The 19,811-nt window shown below is 42.8% G+C and overlaps 1 protein-coding gene across 1 annotated transcript in view; it reads left to right on the top strand.

Moving 5' to 3' along the window:
* LRBA (LPS responsive beige-like anchor protein) overlaps positions 1-19,811 on the top strand; it is a 640,201-nt gene that overhangs the window by 329,353 nt on the left and 291,037 nt on the right. The window contains exon 37 of the mRNA XM_040418535.1: positions 5,933-6,057. Within this exon, the coding sequence (XP_040274469.1) occupies positions 5,933-6,057 (125 nt within the window). The remainder of the gene's footprint in view (positions 1-5,932; positions 6,058-19,811) is intronic.

Below are 19,811 nucleotides of genomic sequence, written 5' to 3'. Positions count from 1 at the left end.
GATGCTATCCAAAGATCCAGACCTGAGCTTTGAACAGCCCCCGTGCTGACTCACGGCAAGAAGACTGCGCCAAGACTCTGCACGCTGATAGGTGAGATTATGCCCACGATGTATATACATCAGCTGCGTGGCACCCAACCAGCAGGCACTTTACTAAACGTCGCTGCTTGCTGACCATCAGCAGGTAAACGGTCTGCTGGTTGGGTGCCGCGCTGCAGCTGATATATCATCAGTAGGCAGCTAGGTCCTCCAGAAGTATTGACATACACAGTGCTCGTCTAGTGCAACCGCCCCTATGAGGTCACTAAAATACAGCTATAATTAAGAAATGGTGCTATCGCGATATTGCAGTTTGTTACTATTGCGGTACATAGTTAATACAAGTATATTGCACAACCCTAGTTCTCCCTCGGCTCTGGATTCTGTATGAGATGCAGTGAAAAGAGATATAAAAAGGCCTGAATATCTGGGGGTCTGTTTTTCTAATAAAACAATAAAATCAATCACTAAAATATACTACAAAAATAATCTTTATGGCATTTGTAATAGTAAAAAAAAAAAACATAAGTAGTTTAGGTACCCTTTAATAGAATGGTTACAACAAATGGAATTTTTTGTCAATGATCAGAACAATTTTTGAGCCTGTCTTATAATTTGCCTTATTTACCGGAATGATATATGCAATATTTTTATTTCAATTATTTGCACCTGATGGTTCTTCCAGATTCCGTAGATGTATGTTTTCTAATATAGATGATTATGGAAAACAGTCTTGTGAAGTTCTGATGGGGAACATACTGCAGTTTTTTTTTTTACTGTTTTTAGGAAAGTTGCACAGACAATAGAAATAGTAGTTTGTACCATATTTAAAGGCCAGGTGGAAATGCATGTCTAATTTGGTACTCCAGGGGCTAAAGGTTATGAATATTTTAGGAGATGATTTTAATTAAATTCCTGCACATCTAAACTGAGTAATATTTTATTATCATGCACCAAACAGGCACACGCAAGATTTTCATTAAAGTTAACACTTTCGAGGCAAATGGTGGTCTGTTTGATTTACTGACCTTGTGAGGGAAAGGCACAAATTAGAAAGAAAAATGATGAAAGGGGACAGACTTTGATTAATATAGGTAATGCTATCCCATATTTATAATAGCCTTTCCCTATTCTGTTTTATAAATGCAGTCTCTAGGAGAGATGCCCTGCTGGGGCTGAAATGAGCCTGAAATCGGAGCGCATGCCACTAGTGTGCAGGGAAGTTGATCACACTGTCAGCAATTCATTTCACAATGATGTATTTAGTGTTCATTTCACCTTCCTACCATGAAGAAGAATTCCTCAGATGGAAAAGTGATATTGTTCTTTTCAAGGACATACAAATACAAGATGGAAAGGCCTTACATTAATGGAGGAGAGTATGTGCAGTACGCGGACATGTAGACTAAGGCCAGGGTCCGGCTAGTTTTAGTAGAAAGCGTCTTTAGACAATTTTTACGCAATGATGAACGTAAATTTGTCCAGAGCCGTTCCCTTTGTTTGCCCCATTCATTCACATTGCAGTTAAATCTAAAGTATTAGTTGATCGAAAGCAGACGAGTTGATCAAAGCAGATGATTTCAACCAAAATAATCTGTCATCGTTTTGACAAATGATTGTAAAGAAGTCAGTGGTGTTTAAAATTTCCATCGTCATTGCTAGTCAACAAAAAGATCTTTTCCTGAAAAACATTCCAATAAAGATTGTTTATTTTGCACCCAGGATCATTGAACATGTGTGGCCAGTTTGAATGACTGTAATGGCCAATATGAACTAAAATGTGGAAACTATCAGTTTGAGTAGTCTTAGCTCAGCGGCTGTTGACCCATGGGGGTCGAGAGACACCAGTGTGGAACAAAAAGGGATCAGGCAAAACCATAGTCAGGAAACAAGCCGAGGTTTAGAGCAAGCAGCATACATGCAATCCAGTAAACAGTCCAAAGGTCAGGACGGCTGTACATGGTCAGTCAAAATGGGGAACAGGTCAAGCAGCAAATGGTCAAATTTTGAACAGGCAAGGGTTGGTACATTGGCAAACGAACAGAAGAATGGCGCAACTTTGCAAAAAGCTAGCAACTAGAATTGCCCAGTCACCCTCCCGCTTGAAGTACTTCTGGGTGGCAAGCCATAGACTGGAGAGGGGATGCATGCACCCTTCAGGCACTGCAGGTGAGGAGTAGTCTGGATCATGGAGTGGATGGAGCTGCAAGACACTGATGGGCACAGACCACCAGAGCACTTTGGATGAATGTCCAACTGTCTGGCTGAGCCTTATGGGCTCAGAGGATGGGAGCCCAACCTGGCCCTTGTCTGGGACACATTAAAAGCGTTTCTACGCGGGTTTTTACAATTGAGCATAACATATATCAAAAAAGACACTAAACAGTCGGAGATGGAGATGGAATCACAGTGCACCATGTTGGAACAGCAATAATATCCATTATCCCACTGACGCTAACAGAACCGCTTGGCTACAGGGGGCAGACAATACCTAGCGATACTCAGGGACGAAGCAGATAGGAAACTGGTTTTTATTAAACAAACTGCGTTTGAGCTAGGCAATCAATCTGCTAAACTATTGGCCCAGCTAATCCGCCACGATTAACCTTCCTCAGCAATTTTGGCAATTAAGGACTCAGCAGGTCAGGGGCGTAGCTAAAGGCTCATGGGCCCTGGTGCAAGAGTTCAGCTTGGGCCCCCCTTCCCTAAGTGCTTTGTGGCCAGGGGCAGGAAAGCACATAGCCTTCATGCTGCCTGACGCAAAAATTGAAATGAAACACCCCCACCCCCATTCCAAATTCTTGACCTAACCACTTCCCTAAAGCCAGAGGTGTAACTTGACCAGCGCCCTCAGGCTCCTGGGCCTGGTAGCGACTGCTACCTCTGCATCCCTGAATGTATGTACACAGTGATTGCCTCTGGTGAATGCTGTTCAGGACTCCTCATATTATTGGTCTCATGCGATGGATGGAGCCAGTATGAGAGTAGAAATCTCACCTGCAATGGTTCCTCAGTGGTCGTATTGCGGACGCTGCGGTCGGTGGACAGCTGCTTGTGAAGGTCATCCCGGTTAATACTCAGTTTCTCCAGGAGACACTTATTTCAACGCCTTAGCTCCTCAAGTTGATCAGAAGATGACATACTCTTATATTCCACCAATTTTTATATCTCTAAAACAGACGAAGAAGACATCTTGTAACATTCCCAGTGTCAGACAGCCATCTGCCCCCTAAGGCTCTCCAGTGGTAGCAAAACTACACCTCCCTGCATGCACCGACAGTTATGCTGAGAGTTGTAGTGGCAGATCCTTGACCTAAAACACAGACAACCAATATGAATGCTCTTCTAACACCACAGGGCTCCTCACTGAGCTCCCCCAGATGCCTGAGTAGTCAGTAGGTATACTGGTGTATGAGGAAGATGGCTGGGGCGACCATGATGGATATCACCCAGCTTTACCAGAACAAATGTCAACTAAGAAACTGTCGCACAGAATCTCTAAACACTTTACAGAAAAGGACGACACTGGGGGAGATTTATCAAAACTGGTGTAAAGCAAAACTGGCTTAGTTGCCTATAGCAACCAATCACATTCCACCTTTCATTTTCCAAAGGTCTTCTGAAAAATGAAAAGTGGAATCTGATTGGTTGCTATGGGCACCTAAGCCAGTTATACTTTACACTAGTTTTGATAAATCTCCCCCATTGTATGGTATTCACAGATCACTGGCTCTAGATGGAAAATTCCTTTAATTATAATCCAGTGCGGCTGAAAACACTGCAAGGCCCAAGCCTGTCTTCTACACGTGTCCTCCTCGGTCCACAACACATAACAGAAAGAAGAGGATTAGTCTGAACTGTACTGAACATCCCCCGTCAATCTCCGGGGACTTCATACAAACCTCATCCCGGCTTCTGCTAGTGTTCTCCCTGGTGAACTCCCGACACTGGTCCCCGGGGTATTAGTGTTCCGGGTTGATCAACCAGGGCCATCTGCTGGTCCTCCAACAAAATACAACTTTTCTAAAAGCGGCGACACACGTGTAAGGGGTAATCCAATAGAAGGAATGCTGAAGTCCAGTTGCCACTTTAAGTGACATTCGTCGTCTTGTGGGATAATCGCTGATTGGTTAGATTAAAACCGCGCCTCTTCGCGCGTTAGGCGTAAAGGATGCCTGATCAGCCACCCTAGTAACCGAACCAGCTGTGGCACTACAAGTCACAGCGAGCACTACAAGTCACAGCGAGCCTCTTACGTTATAAGGGGTCCAGTATTGTTGATAAGCAACCAATCTTTGTGCCGAATTGTATGTAAATCACTCTAGCGCTGCCTGCAGACAGTGCTGAAGCAGCGCTTTCATTGTTTACTGGGACTCTGTCTCTCCTGGGGGCCCAGTCGCAATTGTGACCGCTGCGACCTCCATAGCTACGCCACTGCAGCAGGTCAAGAACACTGCACACAAGAAACAATTCTTGGCTCTTTACACACTTTTATCATAACCTTTATAACTCTACCCTCCCTAAACTTTCGGCGTCCCAAAGTGCCTAACTGGATCAACCGATTAGCTTGGAGGAAATAACACAAGCCATTTTAGACCTTAATAACGGGAAATCCCCTAGCCCGGATGGGCTTCCCAAAGAGGTATATGCTAAATATGCAGAAGTACTGGCTCCCCAACTATTAGCCACATTTTATTCGGCCATGGAAATGGACCTATAGCGCTGCTAAATGTAGACTACAAAATCCTGACCAGAATCTTGGCTCCGCGTCTCAATCAGGTCATTCTGTCATTGATACACCAAGACCAAACAGGTTTTATGCCAAGGAAGTCCACTACAGAAAATATCCGACTGGTTCAGGTGGTTACAAAGATGGGTTATTCTCAATTAAGGCTCATACATACCTGGTCTACAACCGATGACCGGCCCACCTCGCAGTACTTTTTAAAACAATACCTGAATTGTCACATGTTATGGTCAGTTCTGGAAATGCCCCCTAAATTCCTGAAGCCATTCCGAGCTCAGGAATGGTGTATACACACCTAGGTATAAGTTTAAACCTAGGTGTGTATACACCATTCCTGAGCTCGATTTTCTGTATGTACTTTCTCCCGTTTACTTCTCTGGCAACTTGTGTTTGAAACAGGTCATGTTTGACCTTTTGTCACTTGAATGTGAAGTTGCCTTATAAATAAAGATTGAATTCTACGTACAATCTGAGTGCTGTTGTTTATATCTACTACTTATATCAGGCTGGAAAGCCATAACAACTAGCACCTAAGACAGAGTAGACAAAGAGCCATGCCATTTCTACACAATTGATCTTGATGGCATTAATCTGATGTTAATAAAAGTAAGCACTTTGGTGGCACGAACCACCAGCTTCACAGTGTCAGCAGAATAATCATTCACCGCATAACCATTCATTTAATGTTGTTCGACCATCAACCTTCGATCTAATGTGTGTGGCCACCTTAAGAGTCTTTATAGACAGTATGATATGTACGAATGTATTTGTACTGCATTGGAAAAAGGGAGTGAAATCCAGAAATCGAGTATATTTTATTTTTAAATGTCTTTATTATGTTTACCGTATTTGTATGCATTTATATCTAAGCTCCTTTTTGAGAGACCCCACATATTTGTGGCCCATCGTTTCTAATGTATTGCTGTACGCATTAAAGCAATGTATTAAATGTAGTCTGGTTTACAGTGATATCACATTAGCTCCTCGGTGAAGAAACACAAGATCTTAAATTGTTTAACAGTGACAGTTATACCAACTAAAGTCAAAGAAAGAGCTAAGCAAACAAGGAAAGCTGTCTGTGAAAATTCACTGCTACCATGCTGTTTAGTAATGGCTAACATGTGTGATCCCTGTGTTTTGTTGTAGCCGGCCCCGGGAGTTCTGGCGCCTTGACTACTGGGAAGATGACTTGAGGCGCCGACGACGATTTGTGCGGAACCCCCTTGGTTCGACACATCCTGAAGCGATACTCAGAGCCGCCATAGAACATGGTTAGTACCATAAAGTTATATTCAGTTGCCAGCCAAAATGGTAATGTTTCAAGTGGTGGATATTAAGACCTGCCTAGGCAATCCTTAAAGGGAACCTGTCACCTGGATTTTGGGTATAGAGCTGAGGACATGGGTTGCTAGATGGCCACTAGCACATCCGCAATACCCAGTCCCCATAGCTCTCTGTGCTTTTATTGTGTAAAAAAACGATTTGATACATATGCAAATTAACATAAGAGTCATATCTTACTTGTGTGACCAGAGAAGAGTCATATCTTACTTGTGTGACCAGAGAAGAGTCATATCTTACTTGTGTGACCAGAGAAGAGCCATATTTTCAAGCTCTGACTCATCTCCGGTTCATTTGCATATATATCAAATCGAACTTTTTAAACAATAAAAGCACACAGAGCTATAGGGACTGGGTATTGCGGATGTGCTAGTGGCCATCTAGCATCCCATGTCCTCAGCTCTATACCCCAAATCCCGGTGACAGATTCCCTTTAAAGGGTAGAAAGGTTCCTTTCTGGTTTTTGACAGGTTGGCGATATGACAGTGAATACAGGTACAGTAGCAGTAATTGTTTGCTTGTTCTTGCCACTATAGCTTGCAGAAAGCCATACAGACTGACTACCACCTTTGTACAAAATTATGAAAAAAATACCCTGCCTCCATCTTTGGCTGTAGATTACAAGTAGATCAATGGAGGAAGGTTGTAGATTGAAGGTTGGTGCAACAAGTGGTCTACATCACCAAAATAAAATGTGTTTGTGAACCCCAAGCATTTTACTATTTAGCTTGTAAAAAGGATGCATCCAGCCCATTGTTTATTCATGTTATTTTATTTACTGTGATATTGAGCAGTTGTCCCATCCGGTTGTGTGCAACATGTGACATCCTAGCTGTTGGCAACTGCTGATATTATTGTGCGCCACTGAAACCTGCCATTAGTTATTCGGAGAATATGACTGGTTTAGTACTGTATCATTGACACATAGGAATGTTAACCAGTCCAAACAAGACTTAGGATCTGCAAATACAAATGTTTTGTTCATTCGTGGGTCCTTTTTTAAGACTAAGGGTCGGTTCATGCGTCTGATTTTGAAATTCACGCTTAAAAAATCGGTTCGGAATCAATTTTTTTTTTTTTTGTCAGTGCGAAAAAATTTGTGTGGTTTTTGACGTTTTTTGTTTTATCCAGAGTGTTCACTTCAGTACAAAGCTGAAAAAACGCAAAAAAAAATAAATAATAAAACGCATGGACTTAGGCTACTGTGTGTATCTGTACAGACGGATCCGCACCGATAATGCAAACGCTTGTATCCGTTCATAACGGATCAGTTTGCATTATTCATGCAAAATGGGGAACGGATCCGTTTTCAATTGCACCATATTGTGTCAGTGAAAAACGGATCCGTCCCCACTGACTAAGGCCGAATTCACACGGCCGTGTTCCGCCGTATAGATCATACGAGTGTATTACTGTAGTGCAGCGGCGGCATGAAGCACACGGCGTCATAGCAACCAATGACGCCGTGCGCTCCTGCTGTCAGCAGGAATCCAGGCCAGCATACCATGGACCGCTCATGGCCGCGGAACACGGCCGTGTGCATTCGGCCTTACATTGTAAGTCAGGACGGATCCGTTTGGCTCCACATCGTCAGACGGTCACCAAAACGCTGCAAGCTGCGTTTTAGTGACAGTCTACAAAACGCAACGGAGACCAAACGCATCCAAATTTATGCATTCTGAGCGGATCCTTATACATTCAGAATGCATTGAGGCTGAACTGATCCGTTTTGGGCTGCTTGTGAGAGCCCTGAAACTAATTTCACAAGCGGACCCAGAAACGGCAGTGTGAAAGTAGCCTTACATAGAGCTGCTTCTTTTTTCCACGTGTAAAAAGCAAGCACGCTTAGCTGCTTAGTATAAAATACCATTCTGCTTAAAGGGAACCTGTCACCTCTACTATGCTACCCTCACTGAGCGTTTCTAAATGTTCATTGTGTTACCCTAAACATATAAATTACACTTTTAATTTCATTTGCAGACTAATTCAATAAGTATTATGCATTTTTGTACTTCCCACCTTTTATGCAAATTAACAAGAGTCATATCTTACTTGTGTGACCAGAGAAGAGTCATATCTTACTTGTGTGACCAGAGAAGAGTCATATCTTACTTGTGTGACCAGAGAAGAGTCATATCTTACTTGTGTGACCAGAGAAGAGTCATATCTTACTTGTGTGACCAGAGAAGAGTCATATCTTACTTGTGTGACCAGAGAAGAGTCATATCTTACTTGTGTGACCAGAGAAGAGTCATATCTTACTTGTGTGACCAGAGAAGAGTCATATCTTACTTGTGTGACCAGAGAAGAGTCATATTTTCAAGCTCTGACTCCTCTCAGGTTAATTTGCCTATGTATCAATTTTTTTACACAATAAAAGTACACAGAGCTATGGGGACTGTATATTGCGGATGTGCTAGCGGCCATCTAGCAACCCATGTCCTCAGCTGTATACCCAAAATCCCGGTGACGGGTTCCCTTTAAATTTCCTGCTAGGTCTACAGTTGTGCTCTGTTGTAAGGCCAGTTTCACATCTGTGGCGGTCTTTCGGCATAAAACAGCCTGCCGAAGTTATCCGGATCCTTCATTCCCAGATACTGCTGCCTGCCCATAAATATGCCGGAAATCAGTCGGGCGGGGGGGAATATGCTGCACGCAACAATATTTGTCCACCCGATTCCTGGCATTCTATGCCGGTGCATTCTATGCAGGTGTGAAACTAGCCTAAGACAAACGACAAATGTTTCATGTATTTTTTTTTTTCAGCATTACATACTTTTATTATACACAATCATTGGAGAATAGATTTAAAGGGTGTTTTCCCACATAAAAAAATAAAATAAAACATTCTCTAGCCGCTGAGTTATTCCCCAAAATCTGGATAGTACCACCTGCTATTTGTTCTTTTACTTGGCTGCCATTAGTGCCAAATAAAGAGCTAAATATATATAGTACAGGCGCCATTTTGTGCTCCAATTTCTGTCTGTTAGTGCCAAACCAGTTTGGTGAATTATAAACATATAAAAGTGCTATTTGTCCTGCTGCACAAATGTACTCCTTGGAGTGTATTAACTGTCTGTTGACGCACTTCTGTTATCCCTGAGAATATAGCACGCTGCAATTTTGTATGGCCGCAAACAATGTTACAAGTATCCAAATGGCCCTCGGCAGCAAAAAAATGTCCCCACCCATGTTCTATATGATGTCTTATTATAATTTTTGACATTATTCATAGGATAACCCCTTTAATTATTAATCAAACATAGTTAAATGAGGAACTTCCAAGCTGCACAACAGAAAGCAATGTGAATACAGTTTCTCTGCTTTTCTAGGAACCTAGAGTAATTTATAGATCAGAATTGTGTAAGTAAAGTGAATAACATTGCATCTCAAATAGGTACAATATCATAGTAACCTTACTTTGTTAAAGGGGTTGTCCTAGAGTGGAAAGTAATTTCCATGGGGTGGGGCACAGGGTAAAAAAAACCTCACATGTTCAAGATGTTCCTGGTCCAGTATCGAACTACTGTCCCTGCCGCTTGCACTGGATCGGAAGTGTGATGTCCTGTCATCAGTGGCCTCAGTGGTAGCCTGTGCAGGACTTGATCTGCCTAGCTAACATGAGAGGGGAGGTGTAAGGGCCGTGACTCCTACAGAGAGAACAGTGTAGCAAGGGAAGCAAACGTTGTTATACATTACAGAGCAAAGCATGCTGGGTTTAGTTTGAACGCCTAGCAGGAAGCTGAAAACAGGAAGTTCTGCATGTAGACATCATGCCTAAATGAAGTGGCACATAAAAAAGGGGTAGGGAAAGGCTGACATAAAAATCAGGTATAAGGGACGACAGTTTGCAGTATTTGGGGTATACTAGGTAGATAATAAAAAACTTCATTATAAAACCAGAGGTCAGCTTTAAGTAAAAGCTATTTGTACTAGTGTTGTGTTGCAGATGTTATAGGTTTATAAGGAGAAAGTTAGAAATGTACATTGGTTTGACCCCACTAATCAGACACATGTCCCCTATGGTGTTGATAACTTTGCCCAGTCCCTTTTAAATGGGTTGCCCACTTTTTGGTTACTGTTGATCAATGTGCTTGTAAGATGTCTATATGGCTCTTACTAATAAATCTTTTTTGGCATTCTGCACAATTTTCTGTATTTTAGAAGATATGTCCCCTTTTGGCCAAGTCTTTTGTGCTGTCCACACATAGGTCCTGTCAATAAAATGGCAGTATCGTTTGACCAGGCAAATCAAGTCTCCTTCTTTCAAACACACTGCACCAACCATCTGGACTTGCACTGTTGGGAGTTCAGTGTGTTAGAATGGAGGAGGCCGCGTGATGTCTGGTCACATGACCCTCCATCAGCCGCCATATTATGGACAGAACCTGTGTGCCTACAGCACAGAAGATTTCACCAACAAGGAACATGGCTTATGAAAGCTAGCAAACGGCTCAGAATATCAACAAAGGCAATATTAGTAAGTGTTATATAGTCCTCTTACCTACACATTGGTAACCAGTAGCCAGAAAGTGGCCAACACCTTTAAGTATGTCTTTAATATAAATATTACATACATTTATGGTTATTTTAAGCTTCACAATGTTTTTGTTTTTATTTTTGTGCAGTAGTACCCAGCAAATTGAGTACTATAGATTTAAAATGTACTCCTTTGATATACAAGTGTCTCACTCCCTAGGAGGATGAATGCTATATCTTCTTTATTGTCATCACATATTCTATGATATATAGGTGTGCTGTAGAAAGTTATATACCGGTATACGCTTCTCCATTGATGTTAAATCTTCCTGCTAAAAATCTATTTCAAGCTGTGTGATATACTGTCTGTTTGGAAGGTAAAATATTACTGTAGGCCTATGTTGTTTTTCATTATTTGTATGAGAGAGTTTTCCATGCATTAGAACATCTTGAAAAATAAATATAAAAAATGTGGTTTAAATCACTAGTGGAGATTGATAAAATCGCTGGTACTAGATATTGTTGAAAACTGGCAGAGGATTCTTTACATTTTCTCATTCTATAGATAAAATATTTTATAGATTTACTTTTATCTCTGAGCTATTATTTTCATGCCATCGGTGTAGCTTTTATAAACCACTTCACGTCCAAATTAGATTTATTAAAGGGGTTATCCCATAATAAGTAAAAATCTGGAGTAATGCACACTTTATTTTAATTTCATTAATGTAGAATAGCTGCTCTCCAGTGTTTATTTTCACCTTTTTTAACGCTTCTTTACTCTCCCTTTTGTGGGTGGGCAGCAGCTTATCTCACATGGGCATCAAGCACCTGTATTTTCCAGGGGTCCTTTGCAGTTAACTGTTGCTAACTTTGCCCCCACAGTTGCTGACGCTTTTGTCTTCCTGGCATGCATAGAAATTAGTCCCCCGCACACCGCTCCAGTGATTCTACTATATATTTTTATGAATTTGAAAGTAGGGCGAATTAATAAAAGGTGTCTGGACCGCTTCACTATATGATGAATATGCCTGTACTGAGAGAAGGAAGGTAGCATTGAAACTACAGAGCATGTCGGTCTACCACTGAAATCTGGAGAAGGGGGATCAGAATTTCGGCAACAGGAGAAATGGCAGGGGGCACTACCAGAGAGGAAAGTGTAAAAAAAAAAAGTACAGAACAAAACTAACAACATTCATATTGCATGTATATTGCGATTAGGGAACCGAACCAGAGTTCGAGAAATGGCTTTATACAGTAGAAAATTAATTTATGAAGTTATTGCATGAAGTCTCGCGAGACTTCACAATGCAATAACTTTGGTTCATCAGAGCCAATACATTCTAATACTGTATGGAGCTCCTGTTCCCTACAGTATTAGAATTAAGTTTTATGCGAATCGACTACGGATGTTTCATCCGAAGTCGATTGACTCATCCCTAATTGCGATCATACTTAATTTGAAATGCCATTTTCATTTTATAGTGATTTTTTGTAGGATAGCCCCTTTCCAGTCAGCACCGTACATACACCCTGAAGTGGAGCGGGTGCGATAGCTACCAAGTTTCTTCTCTCTCACACAGTAGAGTCCCAGGACTAATGTCTATGATTGGCAATACCACCATTCACTGAATTTTAACGCCTCAAATGCTGCCGTCAGTGAAAAGAACAGGAAGCAGCTGATCCTCCACAATTAACCCCTCAGGTGCAGCACATAGAGACCGTGTATGGAATATAGCCGGCACCAGCAGCCTGCGATTGTATTCAGGCATAAACTATATTCACTTAAATTAATGTGTTAATTATATTCATTGGTGGCACAGTGCGCCGCCCCCCAACCCCAGTATTATAAAGTATAATCATTGGTGGCGCAGTGCACGCCCAACCTTCCCAGTACTATAACTATTATTATCATTGGTGGCGCAGTGGCCACAGGTGCCCCCCCGCCCACGCCTCCATTGTTATATTAATTGGTGGCAGTGGCCCCAGGGTCCCCTCCCCTCCTCACCCATTGGTAATCCTGGGGCTCTGATCAGTTACCATGGCAGCCAGGACGCTACTGAAGCCCTGGCAAGCTCCCTGCTGCTGTGTGCACAAAGCACAGGGCAGCCGGGAGAGTGCGAGATCCTATTCACCCGAATAGATATCTATTAAGCCTCATGCAGACGTCCGTGGAACACGGTCCGTGAGATACCGGACTGGCACCCTTCTTAGTGCAGGAGCGCACGGCGTCATTGGTTGCTATGACGTCGTGCGCTTTGTGCCGCTGCTGCTGTACAGTAATACACTCGTATAGATCATACGAGTGTATTACTGTACAGCAGCGGCTGCACCAAGCGCTTGGTGTCATAGCAACCAATGATGCCGTGCACTCCTGCACTAAGCAGGATGCCAGTCCGGTATCTCACGGACTGCGTTCCACGGATGTCTTTGAGGCTTTAGGGTGAATAGGACAAGAGATTAAAAGATCCCAGGTTCTAGCCCCTAAGGAGGCTAATAGTTAGTAAGTAAAAAAAACACCAAAATACTAATTTTAAATCGCCCCTTTTCCCAATTTTACATATAAAATATATAAACAATAAAAAAAATAAACATATTACATATCGCTACGCCCTGAAAAAGTGCAAACTATTAAAATATTTTAAAATATCTCCTATGCGGTGAACGCCATAACAAAAAATAAAAAAAATACACGTAATGTGTGATTTTTTTATTAATTTTTTTGTCACTTTGTCCCCCCAAAAAATAGGATAGGACTTTTGTATTATGGGCCGGACTTTCCTTAAAATGTGAAATGCACGCGGCTCTTTTTGGTGGTTTATTTTTTTCGCGTGGTATCGAGTATAGCAATACTTTTTTATGATATCTTAATCGAATCAAAATTTTGGTCTCGTGACAACCCTAGGGAAGACATGTTAATTTTGGCTCCTAAATTTTTCAGGTTAGGAGCCAATGGCTCCTTGATATTTTTTTTAGTCTGGAGTGCTGCTATCCTGACTGGATAACCTCTTTAAGGTCCCATTCCGTATTCCTTTCTGACTTTTTTCACAAATTGTGCATAGATTCTGACAGCAGCTTATGTCCGGTGGGGAGAAAGGATTGGAGATATTAAGATTCAGCATGCCCAATCCTTCTTTTCCTGGTGATTGAGGGAAGGGGGGAGCTGTTGTGGTCCCCTTAGATGTTAGTTTATCAGCCTTTCCAGCCAAAATCAGCATGCTCAGAATTTTTAAGAGTTTTGTGTCTGGGCACCAATATTCTTCAGAAACTAAAACCATTGTTCGAAGTAATTTTACAAAAAATATTCACAACATCCAAAGGAATTTTATGTACGGTAATTTCTATTATTTTAGCATACGAATATCTAGGTTTGTGAGATATTGATATCCATGTTATTGGATATGTTGGGTATTGTGGCTTAACATACTAGTATATCTCCTATGTGTAGGTCAAGAATCTTTTATTAGGGTAGGCTCAGACCTCCATTTACCTGATCTGGCAAGCTGTTAAACAGATCTACCTAGCCGGATACTGACGTTCACCCAGGAACCCCATTGACTATAATAAGATCCGGCCGGTTACCGCTGCATGCACCGATTTTTATCAGGCTGACACCCAGCACTCATGCCAGAAAGCAGCCGAATCCCATTATAATCAATGGGGGTCTGGCGTTGAACGGCAATATGTTTTATAACCAAGATTGCAGCAACCGTATTGACTGCTTCCACCCAATATAGCCTCTGACTATATGTTGGAGGGAAAACACACTTTTATGATAACTAGAGAAAAGGCTCTGCTATAATTACTGGGGAAAGATACTGCTGTAAGAGCAGGTTGAAGGGAAAAGGTGTTGCTGTGAATTCTGTGGATATGGAGGGGATACTGCTATGACTGTTGGAGGGTAAAGTGTACTGCTAAGGTTACTGCGTGAAGGAGAAATAGTGCTGTGGCTGCTAGAGCAAAGTCAGGCTTACTACTGGGGCACCAGATGGGTGCCACTGTAATTACTGTTGGGCGGGTCCTGCCATGACTACTGGTAAAGTGGTTGTCCAGAATTAAAAAGCGTGTTTGCTGTCTGCAGAAAACAGTGCCACTCCTATCAGTGGGTTGTGTCGGGTATTGTAGCTCAACTCTATTGAATTGAATTGAATAGGGCTGAGCTGCAGTGCTACATACAACCTATGGACAGGTGGGGCACAGTTTCTTGAAGAAAGCAGACCCGTTTTGAGGATTATGTGCAGCCCCTTAAAGTGGGTATTCTCACCAGATCATTGGTGACAAATGGCTTAGATTATGTCAATTTTCTGATTTATTGAGGGTCAACTTTACAGTATCTTCCTACGCAGTGATTCTCCCTGCTACCCTCTGTGCAGGGAACTGCAGCACTCCCACTTCAATGGAACTGTATTGCTAGGGAAACTGCAGTTTCCACTGGCCTCAGATTTGCTGGGTGTCCCAGAGATCTGACCCCATACCCATCAGAGTCCTAGTGATATTATATCAAATCAGATGGGAATATCTCGGGTGCATTCACATGACCATGTCTGTTTTGAGGACCACAAAACACAGACACCGGCTGTGAACTATTGACTTCAATGGGTCCGCAGTCTGCGTGTCCTATTTTTTCCTGCGTGGTCGTACGGACCCAGAAGCGCACAGACACTGTTCTGTGAATGCACACTTAGGCAGAGCTCTACTAAGAGGGAGCTATGCGTGTATGCTTTGAGGCAGAGCAACATGAATATTATGTATGAGGCTCCAATCACAAAATTATTTTGCACAATTTTTAGCTTGGATTGGGTTCAATAGAAGTATAAGGTTTCCGAACTATGGCTTTTTTGTGTCAATTAAAATGGCATAAACCCAGAATTTGCTGATCTTCGCTGACTTCTATCTGGCCTTGGAGCTCTGACCATTGAATCCCTTCCACTACTCAAAAATGGCAGATGAGGTGAAGCAGCACTGCATGTCATAGTTATATATGCCAGAACCAAGGCATTTTGTAATTAAAAGTCCACTCTCCTGCACCTGCTGCCAGTGCCTGAACTGGCCTCTGGTCTTACTCCAGTCAACTGATATTGGCTATGATGTATCTTCAGCGTAAGGGAATCAATACTAGTTTAGTGGGTTTTATTTGCTGTTGCTAGCAATATGTGCATCAAGCTGTCAAGCTTTTATTATTTTTTTTTTTATCTCTGGCAAATGAATTAAAAGAGATAGTGTATAAACCCATTCAGCCATAACGCCTGCAAACCACATTGTAAAAGTGCATTTTTAAGCAGGAGACTGGCAAATCTTTAAAATGCTTTCTACTGTGGCTGCCAACTATTATTTAGGGAATAAACACGCTTGGAGTATAAAAGTGTACAACAAATTAATGTTAATGTGTTTTTTTTATCTGTTTCATTTTCTAATAATAACCTGCAGGTTAATAACTTACCTTTTAAAGAGGATTTACAAGTTGGTAAAAAATGTGTCCTAAAAAGGGAGATGTTTTAAAATAATTAAAGAACATATACCAACCAGTTCTTCACCTGCTGTTCCAGCGCTGCCACTTCAGCCCCCACCTCCGTTCTGCATTTACTTGGCTGCAGCAGTGACGTATCCGTATACCATATGGCAGTGGTTCTCAACCTTTCTAAAGCCGTGACCCCTAATACAGTTCCTCATGTTGTGGTGACCCCCAACCATTACATTTTTTTCCTTGCTACGTCATAACTAATTTTGCTACTGTTATGATGACCCACCAAAAACACGCACAGACACCAATACACCAAATGTAAATTCAAATACACAAGTATTCATTCATAACCACAGAACTTTAGCATAAATACAAAATATTTGTAAACCAAATAAATAACTTTAAAATAAATAATAAACAACAAATACCCCCTAAAAAATAAATCAGTGGTGCGCACAGTACCCCTCAAATAAATAACTCAGTGGTGCTCACAGTACCCCCCCAAAAAAAAATAAAAAATCAGTGGTGCTCAGGGTACCCCTCAAATAAATAAATCAGCGGTGCTTCAAGTCCCCCCCAAATAAATAAATCAGAAGTGCTCAGGGTCCCCCAAATAAATAAATCAGCGGTGCTCAGGGTACCCCCAAATAAATAAATCAGTGGTGCATCAGGTTTCCCCCAAATAAATAAATAAGAAGTGCTCAGGGTCCCCCAAATAAATAAATCAGCGGGGCTTCAGGTCCCCCCCAAATAAATAAATCAATGGTGCTCAGGGTCCCCCAAATAAATAAATCAGAAGTGCTCAGGGTCCCCCAAATAAATAAATCAGTGGTGCTTCAAGTCCCCCCCAAATAAATAAATCAGAAGTGCTCAGGGTCCCCCAAATAAATAAATCAGCGGTGCTCAGGGTACCCCCAAATAAATAAATCAGTGGTGCATCAGGTTTCCCCCAAATAAATAAATCAGAAGTGCTCAGGGTCCCCCAAATAAATAAATCAGAAGTGCTCAGGGTCCCCCAAATAAATAAATCAGTGGTGCTTCAAGTCCCCCCCAAATAAATAAATCAGAAGTGCTCAGGGTCCCCCAAATAAATAAATCAGCGGTGCTCAGGGTACCCCCAAATAAATAAATCAGTGGTGCATCAGGTTTCCCCCAAATAAATAAATCAGAAGTGCTCAGGGTCCCCCAAATAAATAAATCAGAAGTGCTCAGGGTCCCCCAAATAAATAAATCAGCGGTGCTTCAGGTCCCCCCCCCCAAATAAATAAATCAATGGTGCTCAGGGTCCCCCAAATAAATAAATCAGCGGCGCTTCATGTCCCCCCAAATAAATGAAGCCTTGATCAGCCAAATAATTAAAATAAAATTAGCCAGGCTCAGCCAGGCTCAATTAAATCATTGGTGGCAGTGGTGCTCAGCGGCGGTGTCATTAACGAAAAAACTCGGACCTCAGCAGACAGGCGGCCCGACTTACCCGTCCAGACGTCAGGCTCGTTCAAGCACAGGCAGTGATAGGACATCACTTCCTGTGCGCGAGGATAAGGGGCCGCTGCCGTTGTGCGGGCGACCCACAATAGGAAGCCTCAGGCGACCCCCCAGAAAGGGCCGATCGACCCCCAAAGGGGTCGCGACCCCTAGGTTGAGAACCGCTGCCATATGGGGTTACTGCAGCCAATCACTGGCGGTATTCAGCACATGACCACAGAGGCCATGGATTGGTTGCAGTGGTAAGCTCTGCATCTAATGCTAGTTTCACACTAGCGTTTGTGCGATCCTACACAGCAGATTTAGTCTGGCTGATTCTCTCCATATTTTCCGGGTTGCGGCCGGATCTCTGCCGGTCCCCATTATAGTTAATAGAGCAGAACGGCATTCATGTAATTTTCCCCATTAATGCCGAATCCAGAGAGATTGAACACTAGTGGCAAACTAGCCTACGTAAACACAGCCCAGAGTGGTAGCACTGGAATGGCAGAGGAATATCTGGTGAGTATACATTCTTCTAGTGGCATCGCTGGAACAGTAGAGGAATAGCTGGCGAGTGTACGTTATTCTAGTGGCATCGCTGGAACAGCAGAGGAATAGCTGGCGAGTATACGTTATTCTAGTGGCATCGCTGGAACAGCAGAGGAATATCTGGTGAGTATACCTTCTTCTAGTGGCATCGCTGGAACAGCAGAGGAATAGCTGGCGAGTATACGTTATTCTAGTGGCATCGCTGGAACAGCAGAGGAATAGCTGGCGAGTATACGTTATTCTAGTGGCATCGCTGGAACAGCAGAGGAATATCTGGCGAGTATACCTTCTTCTAGTTGCATCGCTGGAACAGCACAGGAATATCTGGTGAGTATACGTTATTCTAGTGGCATCGCTGGAACAGCAGAGGAATATCTGGTGAGTATACCTTCTTCTAGTGACATCGCTGGAACAGCACAGGAATATCTGGTGAGTATACGTTATTCTAGTGCAGTGCTTCTCAATTATTTTCTTTCATGCCCCCCCTAGGAAGAAGAAAACATTTTGCGCCCCCGCGCGACTGTAAATAGTATCATTTGTCTATAAAATTGTTATAAGTACACCTCTGCATAACACTGTATCCTTATTAACGTATAAGAGAATAAAAAAAGAAAGAAATGTAGATCGGACACACACTTATGGGGGGATCTGTGGATGACGGACACTTATGGGGGGGATCTGTGGATGACGGACACTTATGGGGGGATCTGTGGATGACGGACACTTATGGCGGGATCTGTGGCTGGCACTGTTACAGGGGGATCTGTGGCTGGCACTGTTATATATGTGCCATCCACAGACCCCCACCCCTTAACTGTGCCATCCACCGATTCCGTGTGCCCGCCGCCGCCGTTTAAAGTTATTAAACATGCCCCCCTCACTCCTAATAGTACCGTATAGCTTCTGTATAATGCCGGCAGGCGGGCCGGCGCGTCCCTCAGTGACGTCACTTGTCTGCGTCGCCTGCTTCATTCATAAAGCAGGCGGCGCAGACATGTGACATCACTGAGGGACGCGCCGGCCGCCCGGCCTGCCTGCCGGCATTATACAGAAGAAATTCGCACACCCCAAAGGCCGGCCCTGAACGAGCCCCCCTTCACAGAGCCTGTCGCCCCCCCTGGGGGGCGCGCCCCACTATTTGAGAAACACTGTTCTAGTGGCATCGCTGGAACAGCAGAGGAATAGCTGGCGAGTATACGTTATTCTAGTGGCATCGCTGGAACAGCAGAGGAATAGCTGGCGAGTATACCTTCTAGTGGCATCGCTGGAACAGTAGAGGAATATCTGGTAAGTATACCTTCTTCTAGTGACATCGCTGGAACAGCACAGGAATATCTGGTGAGTATACCTTCTTCTAGTGACATCGCTGGAACAGCACAGGAATATCTGGTGAGTATATGTTATTCTAGTGGCATCGCTGGAACAGTAGAGGAATATCTGGTAAGTATACCTTCTTCTAGTGACATCGCTGGAACAGCACAGGAATATCTGGTGAGTATATGTTATTCTAGTGGCATCGCTGGAACAGCAGAGGAATAGCTGGCAAGTATACCTTCTTCTAGTGGCATCGCTGGAACAGCAGAGGAATATCTGGTGAGTATACGTTATTCTAGTGGCAGTACTGGAACAGTAGAGGAATATCTGGTGAGTATACATTATTCTAGTGACATCGCTGGAACAGTAGAGGAATATCTGGTTAGTATACATTATTCTAGTGACAGCACTGGA

Source organism: Bufo bufo, chromosome 2 (assembly GCF_905171765.1).
Source record: "Bufo bufo chromosome 2, aBufBuf1.1, whole genome shotgun sequence".
NCBI classification, from domain to species: Eukaryota; Metazoa; Chordata; class Amphibia; order Anura; family Bufonidae; genus Bufo; species Bufo bufo.
This window is presented reverse-complemented; position numbering and strand designations above follow the sequence as displayed.